This window comes from Pygoscelis adeliae, unplaced genomic scaffold (assembly GCF_000699105.1).
Source record: "Pygoscelis adeliae isolate BGI_AS28 unplaced genomic scaffold, ASM69910v1 Scaffold267, whole genome shotgun sequence".
Lineage (NCBI taxonomy): Eukaryota > Metazoa > Chordata > Aves > Sphenisciformes > Spheniscidae > Pygoscelis > Pygoscelis adeliae.
The window spans coordinates 951,006-965,673 of NW_008825150.1; the positions used below are offsets into that span (position 1 = coordinate 951,006).

The window sequence follows — 14,668 nt, forward strand, 5'->3', positions numbered from 1 at the left end:
CGTCTCGGCCTGGGCAGCTGTAGGGCCCCCGCGCCGCGAAAAGCGGGGTGGAGACGGGGCGGGGGGGGGAGAAGGGATTGCGTGACCTTCGGTCACTAGCTGATTGTCCTGCGTCTGTGGGCAATTCTACTGCGTTGCAGAAAGACCACGTGAGTTCCTGATCCAGGCGCTGGAAAGGGTGAAGGCTGGAAAACGAGGCGAGGGGGAGTACCCTTACCTCATGGACGAGGCCAACCTGGCCGCCATGTTCGAGTTGCTGGATGTTGTAGGCCAAGGCCACATAACGCCAGCGCAGTACAGAGAAGGTGCGTCTCACCTGCACAGCAGGTCATACTGACGTGATTGATTGTATTTGTTTGCACAGAATTATTAAAATTGTTTCAATTTGTATACTTTAAAGGTATCCGCACATTTGCCAATACACAACCTGGAACTTGGAAAGTTTTAAAAGTTACATATTTCTAAGTTACATATGTTTGACTTTTATTATATCTAGGTCACTTTAAGATGTTAAATTAATCTTTCCAAGACTTGCATGGGAAATTCTCTTTCCTCAACTTTAGGTCTTAAAACTTTGGGACTGAGCACTGAAGATCTGCAGTTTGGAGATGATGTGAATATCACGCTGGACGTATTCAAGGAAGAAGCGTAAGTTTAATTGAAAGGGTTTTTTGGAGGGGGGGGCAGTATGCACAGGAGATATTTTACTGAGATTTATTTTTTATTTACAACACTATATAACTAAAGGACTTGCTGGTTTAAGCTTAACCTCTTTACTTTGCAATGCAAGATTTAAAACGGCCAGTTACTGCCCAACCTTGCTTGGCTTGCTGTAACCTGAACCAAACTTGGCATTTTCCTCCACCATCTCAGTCTCGGGATCCTCTCAAAGCAGACCTCTCAGATTACCTACCCCTCAGACTAGACAGACGGTCCTCAGGTAGCCCAGGGGCTCAAATACTGATCTAGAAATGTGACACAGTGAAGTAGCATTGTCTTCTTTGCCAGAGGTAGTAACACAGCTGTAGATGAAACGAGCTCAGAGTTTGTAATGGTTTAACCTCAGTTGGCAACTGAGCACCACACAGCCATTCGCTCACTCTCCCCCCAGCCCTGGTGGGATGGGGGAGAGAATTGGAAGAGTAGAAGTGAGAAAAACTCGTGGGTTGAGATAAAAATAGTTTAATAATTGAAATAAAATAATAATAGCAATAATAATAATAATGTAGTAGTAATAATAATAATAATACACAAAGCAAGTGATGCACAGTGCAATTGCTCACCACCCGCTGACCGATGCCCAGCCAGTCCCCGAGCAGCGGCCCTTCCCAGCCAGCTTCCCCCAGTTTGTGTACTGAGCATGACGTCACATGGTATGGAATGTCCCTTTGGCCAGTTGGGGTCAGCTGTCCTGGCTGTGCCCCCTCCCAGCTTCTTGTGCACCTCCAGCCTTCTCAGTCGGTAGAGCACGGGAAGCTGGAAAGTCCTTGACTAGTGTGAGCACTGCTCAGCAACAACTAAAACATCGGTGTGTTATCAACATTGTTCTCACACTAAATCCAAAACACAGCACTGTACCAGCTACTAGGAAGGAAATTAACTCTATCCCTGCCGAAACCAGGACATGGTTGTAATAATTTCTCATGGTCAATGTATGGTTCTAGGGGCAATTTTTTGGTAACTTGCAATCAGTGGAAGGTAACTAACTGGAACTGATTATCCTCATTGTTATCTAACTAGAATTCTTTTTTTTCTCTCTTAGGAAGAAAAAGATGCTGGAGAGCTGGGCTGTGTATTAGTTTGAGCAGTGGTCTGCTATATATACTAAAAATAGGCACCTTGCTCAATTCTCCTTCTGGTTTGGCAGCTGATTTTAAGCAGTACTCTCTTTTTTTCCTTCTGCACCCCCACCCCCACCCGAGCAATCAGCTGAAAAGGACAAATAACAAGAACTTGTTCACGTTTACGGGGCACTGGAGGGTTAGGTCTTGAGAATTGCTTTTCTTAATACACTTAGATGGTTAAAAAAAAGTGCTTTGGAGTTTTCTTCTTCATTTTGTAGCTTACAGTAAGGGGTTGTTACTTGTTCGCTCGTTACCATTGAATAAAATTAACTTTAAGCATTGAGCTGTTTCTTAAGGTGTTTTTTATTTTTTGGGCTTGTGCTGTTTTAAAAAGGAAAGACCAACTTCAGCAAGTTATGGCAAGTGTCCACAGTTGAAGAAAAGTAGCACTACCAAGTATTTATGCAATTTTTAAGGAGAAACTTTAAAAATTAAATAGGAGAGACTCTGATACAGCAAAGAAAAAAGAAAGAATTAGTATGAATAAAGAAAACAAAGTGACATATTCCTTCATTCTTCATTGCTTCCTTCTGCGTTCTGTATATACACATTTGAACACAGAACATCCATTACCTGGGATTTAGAGATGTAAAACATCTGTGTTTAAGTGAAGGCGGACCAGTGCATAAGGAACAGTTGTCTGTATTGTACACAGGTGTATTTACACTGGAAATACTCTGTATTCTTTAGAATGATGTTACAGCACACAAGACTGACAAGGCAGACACACGCACTAGAGATGAAGACGGTGTTAGCTTCTAAATGCAATGGCAAGGTGGCTATGGAAAATAAGATCTGCGCAAGTTCGAAACTAAGTAGCATTTTGAAAATTTTTTTAAATGATATACAATAAGGCGTAAGATTAGATTAAACCAGTCGTTCAGCATACAGTGTTGAAAAAAATAACCCAAGTATATTACAAGACACTTGCTTTGCTTTTGTTTGAAATAAGTAATCTAGACCAAGTTATTAACCATTTCTGAAGAAGTCTTTATTTTCCTGTATTTGGCCAACTAGCTCTCAAATTGAGAAGAATCTCGACATCCCTTTGAGCTAATTTATAGACTCCAAGTTCGTTTAGTGCTGCTGTTGCAGATGGCTGGTTTGGCTTTAATGTTGTTTCATTTTCTGAAGCTGACTGTAGTACATCCTTCAGAAGCAAGGCAGAGCCAATATTGAGGTTCAGGATAATGCAGGCTTCTTTTATGCTAGAGGAAAAAGCTATATGGATTAATATGAGAAGCACCCATGAGATAATCACTGTGTGCACAAAGTTAAGTGTTACAAAAACACCTCCATGGACTTATGAAAAGGATCAGAAGTATTGAACTGAAACATACTGCTTAGATCAAGGCAAATAGTGTACTTGTTCTTACTGTCTAAGCCTTTTCCCTTATGTATGTGTATTTCATAAGCATCAATATTTTGCCTCCCAGTGCTCAGCATGGCTTTTGCTTCTGAAGTTTTTCCACTAGTATTAAAAATACAGAACGGAATTTACCACTTAATCTGTCTAGCTTTCCCTAACTACATTTTCCCCTAAGATAATTAGAAACTTCTTATTCAGCATATTTTAAGAGCACAGTTTAACAAACAGTTGCTAGAATCTGAACATTTTCCCTAATTAATATCAGTAGGGAACAAACAGATACTCTGTCTTTGTCACATTGTTTCTAGTCTAAATATGATAGATAGCCATATACCCATTCTGCATTATTTCTTACAGTTCCTTTGTGCATCTGTGTCCTCTCACGCTGGGAATAATACAGATGTATCAATTACCTTTATGAAGGTGATGCATGCTCAAAAAAAAAATTAAACCTGAAGATGTTATGTGAATATTCCAATTAAAAAATGCCAATATATGATCTTTGTCTTCAAGTGTTCAAGACTGAATGTGATGCTCCATATTGATTTAAAAATATTAAGATTTCTGCCCCAATTAGCCTAGGAGTTTAGCACTGGACTCTTTATAAGACGGTGGGCTATTTAAAAAAAAGACTAACCACAAAGAAGGTAGCTTCTTCTCACTGATGAAAGCAACTAGACTGCTATGCGAGGCAATTCTGAGCAGGAATATAGTTTAAAGTAGTCTTTCTTCTAACAATGAAGAAAGTTTATTGTGTTGTAACTGTATCTTTGCATAGTTTCTTTAGCCCCAGTTTTGCAAGTCTGTGCAACTTACATTCCTTCCTAAGTTAATTTACGTAGACATCCTGACTGCACAAAAATACTCCAGAACACATGCCACCGTCTGTTGCTGTCTGAGTACGTGCTGCAGAATCAAAACTTTCCTAGTTGTAAACACTGGAAGCATAAATGATCCACATTATTTTAAGTGTGGATCAAAACTAACTGTGAAGAAATCTTGGTGATACGTAAAACACATGTATTCATCTGCACCTTCACTTTTGACACACCAATAGATCAGAAGTTTGCCTACTTACTGCTTGAAGTAGTTTTCTGGCCTCTTGCAGTAGTGTGAAAATAAAGGGAACAGATTTCTACTCATGTCAAACTGGAGTTGTGCTGCTCCTCCTTCATTGAAATGATTTGCCATTATTATCTGCAAACACAAAGAGGTGCATCCACTGTTTAGGCCAGTCACTTGCACCTACACTGTACTGCATAGGTCACATTCTGCCGATACCTACTTCCTGATATATGTATGTATCCACTTTCTCTGCAAGCATTTGCCAGAAGACTTTGAACAGTGAGTGACAGAGCTGCTGTTCTAGTTGTAGCAAGCGGTCTCGTAAGGTCAACAACATTGGGCAAGCTGTGCTCGATAAAGACATTACTGCTTGCTCTGCTTGAGATGGTAAAGATAACCACCTGAAAGAAATTATCGCATTGAAGTCACTGTAATTAAATTATTCCTATTACCACAACTGAAGTTAAAATTATCCTTTAAAAGAAAGAATCTTACTCATTTACAGTGGTTCAGAGAGAGTTCTCCTTACTTTTAGATTTGAAATGGGAAATCAGTCTAATGCTATATTTAAATTTCATTTAATATTAAATATTAAACTCATGCGTTTAGTTACAAATTTCTGAACATGCCATTCAAAGAAACCCCATCTAATCTAGAAATCATTGAGTTGTTCTATTCCTTTTATGAAGTACTTCAGAAATTCTACTCAGGAGCAAACATTCAAGAAGCCCTGAGTCTGTGAAGACAGAACAGTCATTACAGGCCATTTCACGTTAACTCTTTAATACTACTATGAAGAAAGTAATTCTTGTCCAAACTAGAGTGATCCAGAATTCTTCCCAGGGTTTTTAAGATAATGGGCCCACTAATTGTGGAACTACTTCAGAAAGCATAGCATTAAAATAGTCTTGAAGTAAGTGTTAAGAGAACTTTTCAAAACTTAGTACCCTGCGCCGTTCCTATTCAGGAAAATAATTTTGCCTATTAGCTATTCCTGCCTTTACTTCGATATTTTTAAACAGGAAATAACATTGTAGTATGGGAGGAGAGTAAACAGAGAGAATCACCTCTCTTTTTTGTACAGCTTTGCAGCATCTTTGACCTCTCTGAAGACATGATCTACTTGACGAGTCAGCATGTCATGTTTCAGGCGTTCCAGGAGGTTAATCATTTCATCAAAGACAGAACTCTCCATCGAAGCCAGCTGCCCTAGCTGTAGTTTACTGACAGCGTTACTTTCTGCACTAACCTCCAGTTCGGCCTGCTGTAGCTGCAAGAAAAACTACAGAAACAAAACCAGATATGAATACTACAAAAAATAATCTTACCATTTGAACTTTTCATTGGTACTTTAATAGGCACGGTTCTAGAAAACATGCTCCTGACATATTTATAAACTTGAAATTTTAAGACTGTAAAAACACTTTCTTATCTTTCCCCGCGGTTCTGATTTAGTGAAAAACAAGACACGGTGGTTTAATCCTAGTGATGGAACCGATACAGGTTTCAGATACAACAGCAGATAGGTAACAGGAATAGATCTAGAGAAGTACTAAAAAGATATTTTAAGACTGACAGCAGAATGCTTAAAAAAACCAAGCAAACTGCTTTTGACCTTTTTAATGTTTGCAAAAGTAAACTAGAATCTTTAATTGTAATTTGTTTTAGAAATAATCGTTCATTAAATCTAAGTTTGCTGGGCTGACAACAACAAGAAAATGGATCAAGTTTCATGTGACATAGTGGTAGCAACTTGTTGGTTTTGCTTTCAAGCAGATCAAGATGCTTAGGTAGATGCAGCTATACAACATGAAGGCTGCTGCCCTATCAAGTCAAGATTATCCTCTGCTAGAGCCACAGTTTCCTGCGAAGACAAAAAGAATTTGGAGGCTGCCCACCTCGCACACAATACCTATTTCTACACTTTACTTGTAACTTTTTTTTTTTTTGACCTTTTGTACCAATAACCATAGAAAAGCTGAAATGCTACAGAATAGCCATGCTGCCACCAGGCTATTACATAGCAAAATAATTAATTCCCAATTCCCAGTTATCAGCCAGTGGCTTTTCTGAGCAACACCTAAACCGTGTTGCAATGCAGATACCTATGCTGGATCCATTTAAGCTAACCTGCCATGGGAGTAGTTCAAGCATCGTGCGTAGGCTACTGCACGCGCTTCAACATCAGTGCTATTAATACTGGCTCAGAGATCTCCAAAATCAACTCACTAATTTTTTTACAGTTCAAAGCATGTAAAGGAGACTACTTTTTTGTCTGTTCAGATTATTCAATTTCCCAGGCTCTCTTTGCATTTCCCTAGAAAGTTTAGAATTAGTACAGCTTAGATCTCAAACAATAATCTGTCCTTATTTATACATCTTTTATTAAATCTTAATTTACATCTCATTCTATTTTTTCAGTAATTAATTCTTCTGAAAACACTTTTAATTCTTCTGAATACACTTAGATAAAGTGCTGAAAATAAAATGTTTGTAGTGAAACAAACATCCAAAGTTCATTTTTAAATTTTTTTTTCTTTTAAAGTAAAATAATTACTTACTACATTGTCAGCCCAGTCCGCCAACACTGTTGCTATATAGTTAACAGCATTAAGGATTGCACAGTATCGGAAGCCTAAGGAAGCTCTAGTCTCTTCCTTCATTACTTGAGTTAATCGTATCCTGAAATCATCAACTAACTCCTTCTGTAGGCCCAGGAACTGTAGTTTTCTGGAAGCCGTTGGAAGATTCTTATACCTGTCTGGAAAGACATGAATAAAATGTTTTTAGATTTTCCAAGACTGAATAAAAGCTTTTCAAAAAGAAACATTACAGTCATCTTACTTCACAACCTTACGCCATTTAGCATTTAACACAGCTGACATTTTAACAATTTCAGGGAAACTACTCAACGCAAAAGCTAAACATGTAAAGAAACAACATTCTTCCCCCTCCTGATTCCACTAGCATTTTGTATTCTAATACTTTAAGCAATACGTGATTATACCACACCATCCAGTGTGGCCCCTAAAGCGTATTCACACACAGTAAGATAAAGCCGTTGAATATGCAATTAAGTGTCTCCTGAAAACTTATTTGCTCTTACGTTCTGTTCCAAGAAAGCAGACGTTACTCAATGGCTTCTAAATTGTCACAGAATCAAAAGGAGTAATAGGATTTTTTTATTACTGTACTGTAACAAATTATATTATCTCAAGTATGAACAAGTTTTAACATGCTAAATATCTTATGTATTTTTTTAATTATTATTCTGTAAACATGTCACTAGCTCAAGATTATTCATGTTTGAGTTGGTGTCCAAAATAGAAAATGAACAGGAAAGCTTTCATTAAATTGCAAACATCGCAACTTTACAACATTATTTGGTGACTACTGCTGACAATGGATATTTAGTAAAGAAACCTGATAGCTGAAGTTTTTTTACTATTCATTACAAACAAGAGCAATTCCCATAGATTAATAATTACCTGTTATAACTAACAACAGAGTCATAAAAGTTTCAGCACAGTCTGGGACTTTCATTTCATCTACATCAGTGATATCTTTGTATTGCGATATCCACGCAGCCTCTGATGAAAGCATAGAGTCCATTTTCTGAAGAGCAACTGAGATGCACAAAAAACTTAAATTGTTTAAGTTTTTAATAATAAAAAAAAATTCCAACAAAAGCCCCTCTAAAATATATAAACATAAAAGCCTTCTCTCTAGTAAGTTAAATTTTACATTTTCAGAGTTAAAAAAACCTACTGATGACTGGCTTCATACAAAACCAGCTTCAATATATCTGCATTTGCAATGCTGTTAACAACTATGTCAGAGTTGATTGGGGGGTTTGTTTTGTTTTTTTAATAGTTAGCTTGCTCCTTTCCAATATATTTCCTCTTCATTTCTTAAAAGTTAATCCCCTTCCCCTATTTCAATTTAAAGTTCATCCTTGTCTGCACACACATAACATTTGTCTAAAAATAAGCCTACTGGATTCCATACAGGACAGCAAGAGTCCTACAAACTAAAGCAGCATTATTGGAGTCTAACCAATTTTTAGTCAAAATAATCAGAGTATAAAAATATGTATGTCTTATGTAATAGCCCTCTCCAAGTGACTTATCCTGTTTGAGAAGGCTCTTCATGGAAGTATACACACACACTTTCTTTCTGATTGTGCAATATAAAGGGCAACAAAATCCATTGGAAGTCTTACATTTTTTTTCCACTGTTAGCCACCTTTGGAAGCAGGATTCTTCTGAGAGAATATGCATGCAACTGGGAAAGCTGCTGAGATAACCATGAACGCTGTATAACTCTCTCTCAAATAGAAGTACCTCATCCACAAGGTGACAAAAGAGTGTATCATCATACAACAGGCATGGAATATCAGCAGCCAGCTTCTCCAAAATCAGCATTACTAGAGCACGAGAGAATTCAAGCTTTTGAAAGAAAAAAGTGAAAAAAAGTCAGAGATAGATAGGAAGTATTAACGTGCAAACATGTACATAAACTGCTACTAGACCGAGTTAATCTCACCACATACTTAGTGAAATCAGTGGAAGTGGGCTTGCGCAAGTATCTATCAGAAGTTGACTTACATATTCATATATATAAAACCATGAAAGTGCTTACCCCAGCATTCACTGAAGATCCTGCCTTGTCCAGTATTGGCTGGATTTTGTCATCAAGGAACTTTGCATGATTTCCAATCCACATAAGTACTTGTGTTAAATACCACTCAGGCTTATTTAAAAAAGAAAATAAAATACTAAATGCATCCAAACATTTATTCAAATGCTACTAATATTTTAAGACAAACGTCTAAAAAATACCAGTCTCTTCCCCTGCCTTCTCTTGATCTCAGATCACACAAGTCTTTCAATGTGTTTTACTTAGCTTTGACTTTCATAAAAGCAGTATCAGAGAAGTATTTCTGGATTTGAATTGTCTTAAATGCACCAATTATTCTGTTTCTTCACAAACAAAAGCTCCATTTTTTTAATCTCCCCCTTCTCTACTGCTTTCTCACTCCTGAGGTCCTCTTTTCTGCTTCGCATACTTCCTCCTGTTCTTCTGTGTGGTCTTTATTTCTTGGTACAGCAAAAGGATGCACTCCTGAGAAAACTCTTCCCAGTAGCTCCATTCTTACTGTCATTGTACCCAACCTCAACCCACACTGGAAATGGGGAATCTATTTCACATTATAATGCCTTTAAGCTTTTTCAGTTTCCATACCCAAAAATATGGGCTGTAGTTTCTGATGAACGCTTCTTTCAATGGTAGTGCAAGCGGGAGCACTTCCTGTCCTCCTCACTCCCAATAGCTGAAGAGCCTTCTGTTGAACTGCACTCACATTCTTCACATTTTGCATGCCCGTTTCTCATTTCTGTATTAATTTTCACTTGTCTACTGCTTTTTTTTTTTTTTTTGGACACTCCCTCCCCAACTTGCCAAGATCATTGTGAACTCTGAGCCTGTCCTCTGGAATACTTGTAATCCCTTCCAGGTTGATGTCGTTCAAATATTTTACATGGGTATTTTCTTTATTCCATTATCCAAGTCAGTTATTATAAAAAACCAAACCAAAGCAAAAAACCCAACCCAAATTTGAGCAAGGCCCTGTTGGAATATCTTTCTGATCTGACACCAGATTACGTGTAAACTTTTCTTCCCAAGTTTTTTTAGAAAAATAGTTGTTCACCTATCATTGTCCACAAATTTAATCTCTTGAACATTTTCCCGTTTGCTTGTGAAATAATTTCATTCATGTCTAAAATACCTCTTCCCCACTAATATACGTAACATTATTTAAAAAAGCACTGTAGTAGCAACTATCAAGATTGCAAATATATTTACATATACCCAAGACTGTCAACACAAGCACACAGACTTGTGCAAACTGTTACAAAACAGCTCTCAAACTCTGCTGCAGATGCATTACAGCAGCATTAACGCCTTGAAACCTGTTCCAATGATAATTCTCAGATAAAAATCCTCAGTCTTCGAAGATAATTCATACAAAAAGTGAGTCAGTTTCCAACCAGTAAACTGGACGTCTCTTGTTGTATGTCAATTAAAAAATTTAACCCCGAAAACTAATTATGTAACGGTGCCTTTAGAATAATCGCATTTTATATACTAACAGCAGATTCCAACATTTTCAGTTACATGAAAGTAGCAAAAGACAATGCCAAAAATCAAAGTCACAGCTTTGTACAGCCTTTGAGCTCAAGCAATAAGGAACAGTGCAAAACCGTTTGCAAGGAGACAGAGGAAATTAATCAAAGCTTCTGAAATGACTGGAGTCAGTCTGAGTTGTAGTAACGCTTTCTAAAGGATCTGGGCAAGGGAGAAAAATCACCTGGCCCAGAGAAAATGCTTGTGCCTCTGAAAGGTCTCCAAGTGCTATCTTGATGTCTGTCCACACTTAGGTAGACACAAGAACTGCAGTTTTGAAAAATCTTAGTTTCAGAAAGGAAAGTGTTGAAGCTGTACAACTTAAATACAGCAATCTATCCGTTACTTAAAAAAAACAATTAAAAAAATACATCTTTCTCCCATACCTTGTTTAAAACATTGGTTTGTTTATTTCCAGTGAAATGATACTTGAATCTTTTCTGAAGAGGATTCAGCATGATCTGTATTGGAAGGATAATGGGTGGCGATAGGGGTAAAGAGTACTTTTCTGGCAATTGTTTAGGTTTGGTTAACAGTTCATCTCTAAGTTTGACAGTCAAGGATGAATTTAAGTGTTGAATTCTCCCGACATCATAATTTCAATAGAATGGGTTTATAAAAATGAACATTTCTTAGTTCTACCTCACTGGCTGAAGGCAGTATTACGCAATCAATAGGATTCCTCAAATATGAAGGATACTCAAAATATTTCAGTTTACATAATGTTTAATACAACTCAGGATAAGGATTATTTATTCAATGACAATACAAGTCACTTAAGTCAGTTTGATTTAGGAAACTCATATTGTTAAAAAAAAACGAACACAGAAAACCACCATTATCAGTACCAAACACAGGGGCTGCCCAAGAAACACGCTTATTCATATTTGTTAAAGGAGGATAAAAGACTCATGAGATTAATAAATGCAATAGATTATTTCCCATTTTCACATAACTTAAGTGACCCAGTCTGCCAGACCAAAATTGTTACCAACTCAGGGTTGTTTAGAATAGCCTTGTATCTTCCCACTCCATGATGATTAAAAAAAAAAAAAAAAAAAAGAGGCAGCCACAACCACTCCAGGAAAAATTGCTTGGTTGAGCTTTAGCTGTGATTTAATTCACACACAAAAAAAGGAACAGGATGAGAAGCAGTGCCTTCTGATAAACCTCAAAGGCAGACTACTATCCCTGCACAATGAAAATCCTTCTGTAGTCTCCCCTTTTTGCAAAGTCTGCTTCCGAGACATGTATCTTTAGCCTTCCCTCTTTTCCTTCTGGGATGGGACATACTAAAGTGATTAAGGCTGATTTCAAATAAGGCTATGAAAGGAAAAGCATCAACTGTGTAAAATAAAATATACATCACCATTTTTTTATTAACATGGATAACCTTGCTGAAGCGTATAAGGCCTGATCCTCATGAAACCTGAACTGTCAGCTACTATGAGACCACTAGATCTGATGACTTGGAGTTACAATGTTGCTGCTGCCAAAAAGGACAACTTTGGCACCTGGCATTTTCTAAACAAAACAAAACAAAAAAATTCTAATGTTAATACAAAGTAACATAAATTCAAATTATCTTCTGTCTTTAGGGAGAACAAGATTTTAAATACTTCTCCTTGACAATGCGCATCTCTGACATTTATTATTCTTACTAAAATACACCACAACTATTTAAAAGGATACGAGGTTTGCAATTTCAGAAGCTGACAAAACAACGTCTCCAAATTGTTGTATACATCAGGAGCACTGGCTGGTGCAGAAAGGCCAAATGCCTGAGACTGTGGTGGCCCCACAAACGGCCAGTGGAGCTGGGTCAGTACCTCTTCAAAGTCACTGCAAGGCAAAACAGGCACTGTAACAAGAATTTACAGTACAACGCAAAGACAGGGGAATGACAGCACCTCTCTTACCTTGACAATTTGTCCTTAAGAATTTTATGCCAGAATTTAACAGTGGATCTCACAAAAGCAAGAAGATGAGAACAAGATGACTCCTGAAGTTTAATATCCAGTTCTGCCATGAATGCTAGAGTACTGGCTGCCTCTGGAACATTGTTGGTCATCAGATACTGCTGAATGCTATCACTATAAAGTAGAAGAAAAGTCAAGGCCAAAAATTCATTAAAGATAACAGAAAAGAATCATTTGTATATTGGAAAATGAAGATAAAACTTTCTCAAATCTAAAACATTTTAATAATGGGACAAACTAGGTTACCAGTCTCAAAACATATATGCAGTACTTAAACTTTACCTCAACTCTTCTATTCGTGAAATCCATTTAAGATAGGACAGGTGTCGTTCAATCTCTTCTACCTGACTGATCAGTACATCGAGATCCTCCATCCATGGCTGAGCCTTCAGTAAGTGGCTATTGATTGAATCAGATAGAAGAGTTTCTTCCTCTAGAAGCCGACCCAGAGCCTTTTTAGAGTCTTCTGCATTCTTTAAGGCATTCTGAATTCTTTTAGGGACTTCTGATGAAACTGTAAGTACCTACATTCACAGAGAAGTATTAAGTCTGACACCGCACTATGTAGAGTAGTACCATTTGAGCTATTAATACATTGCTTTAATTCAGTTAAACATACTTAATCAGTCATACAGCATATTCAGAAGAAGGGGGGCGGGGGGGAAGATGCTTACCTGTTCTTCTAACTGCTTCTTATTTTCAGACAGCTTATCAATAAGGTTGTCTAGCTTCCTCAGAGAATCATAGTCATTTCCAACTTCTCTTTCCACAAATTCAGAAACATAGTATGGGATATCACAATGATCTAGATCTCTAGTGACTTCTTTCTTTCTAACAGCAACGGTTGCCATGTTTTCTTTCTCTGCAATACTGATTACACAATTTCTAATTAGTCACCACTAAGACAGCACAACAACTATTGATCTATTGAGAACACAAAGCTCCATGAAAAGCTGGGCAGTTCAATCTAAATTGAAACTTAAGTAAAGCAGTATACTTATTGAATGTCTTAAGTGAGACAATTTGTGGCGTAAGTCCTAGCTGAGATATGATAAAACCTTGCTTACCCATCCAACTGGTGATTTATCATACATTAATTACTGAAGAGAAATATGCCCATTAATTTCTTCCTTCCCCAAAAGTGTGAATTTTATTAAAAAGTTCAATATATATGTAGTTTCTACATATGTAATATGGAAAACTTAATGAAAAATACCAGAAAAATATTTTTGTAAAATACAACGGAAAATAATAACGTTCTGCTTTACCTTTTCATACAGTTTAGGATGTTCCAGAGGTATCAATCAATGACTGACGTATTACTAGCAAAGTATCCACTTGGGTCTTGCAATGACTTGTAAAATAAAAGCATCACTGAAATATTTGTAAGAAAACCCACACGGTATAACAGAAGAAACACTTGCTGATCCACACGTTTGGCAGCACCCAGAAAAAAACAGACCTGAAATTGAGAGGATGATTATGTACAGTGAAACAAAAAAAAGGCAACAATGATGAGCGTTTGACTAGTTCAATTCTCGACTTTTTAATATCACTTTCAAAACAGTATTTAAAAATGAAATTTATATACTTTCACTTTATCTGCTACAAGCTTTAATTAAGTGAAAAACCCTATTAAACAAGCAACAGGGAAGTGTGAGAAAATGGAGCAACTGATGAGCCAAAGTTGGAGAAGCAATAGAGAGCACCAGCAAAAACAAACTGGGAGACCAAGTGTGTTGCTGAGGAAGAAGTGAATACAGAAAAGAGAGCAGTAAAAAGCACCACGCTGTTTGCAGCAATAAAAACAAATAATACCGCAGAAGACTACTAGCCAAGTGGTGCCCTTTTCTTACTAGAGGAAAAGATCAGGACACGGGAGGAGAGAGGAACAGGACACTAGGGAGCATCCTCCGACTATCTCCCAGCTCAAGCACGCAGCTCTGCACCCACCTCCGCCGGAGGGCCAGGCCTTTTCGAGGAGCGTTAGAAGGCTCAGCGGGCTCCAGGGAGGCCCTGGGCGAGGCCCCCTGCCGCCCACGGCCCGAGCCAGGCGACCGAGCAGCCCCTTTCCCCGCGAGCCGCTAACGACTCGGCGAGCCCTTCTTCCCCCGCTCCGGGCTCTGCCCCCGAGGCGGCGCTTTCCCTCGCAGGCTGGACGGCGCCCAGCGAGCTGGCGCAAGCAGCGGAGCTCGGGGTGGCGGGCAGCAGAGCTCGTACGGACC

General features: G+C 38.1%; 2 protein-coding genes across 2 annotated transcripts in view; one reads left to right on the forward strand and one right to left on the reverse strand.

Annotated features, from left to right (window-relative positions):
* The window catches only part of LOC103920611 (EF-hand calcium-binding domain-containing protein 10-like), a 7,667-nt gene extending 4,946 nt beyond the window's left edge, over positions 1–2,721 (forward strand). The window contains exons 3-5 of the mRNA XM_009328373.1: positions 141–305; positions 564–648; positions 1,763–2,721. Of these exons, the coding sequence (XP_009326648.1) occupies positions 141–305; positions 564–648; positions 1,763–1,799 (287 nt within the window). The 3' untranslated portion in view covers positions 1,800–2,721. The remainder of the gene's footprint in view (positions 1–140; positions 306–563; positions 649–1,762) is intronic.
* Positions 2,722–2,813: 92 nt separating this feature from the next.
* On the reverse strand, positions 2,814–14,649 carry RINT1 (RAD50 interactor 1). Its single transcript, XM_009328325.1, has 15 exons — positions 14,397–14,649; positions 13,712–13,905; positions 13,118–13,313; positions 12,726–12,967; positions 12,384–12,557; positions 12,157–12,306; positions 10,851–11,007; positions 8,920–9,030; positions 8,501–8,726; positions 7,767–7,904; positions 6,840–7,039; positions 5,346–5,560; positions 4,499–4,679; positions 4,292–4,410; positions 2,814–3,052 (listed from the first exon to the last, which is right to left on the reverse strand). Exons 2-15 carry the CDS (start codon positions 13,717–13,719, stop codon positions 2,836–2,838), a joined length of 2,334 nt encoding a protein of 777 aa, XP_009326600.1. The 5' UTR covers positions 13,720–13,905; positions 14,397–14,649; the 3' UTR covers positions 2,814–2,835.
* Between the last annotated feature and the right edge of the window lie 19 nt (positions 14,650–14,668).

Excerpts from the sequence above, each read along its gene's own strand:
- RINT1 (XM_009328325.1), bottom strand. Across the intron at positions 12,307-12,383 it reads CTTAAGGACAAATTGTCAAG|TGACTTTGAAGAGGTACTGA; the intron begins GTAAGAGAGGTG and ends TTTGCCTTGCAG. Across the intron at positions 4,411-4,498 it reads ATACATACATATATCAGGAA|ATAATAATGGCAAATCATTT; the intron begins GTAGGTATCGGC and ends TTGTGTTTGCAG.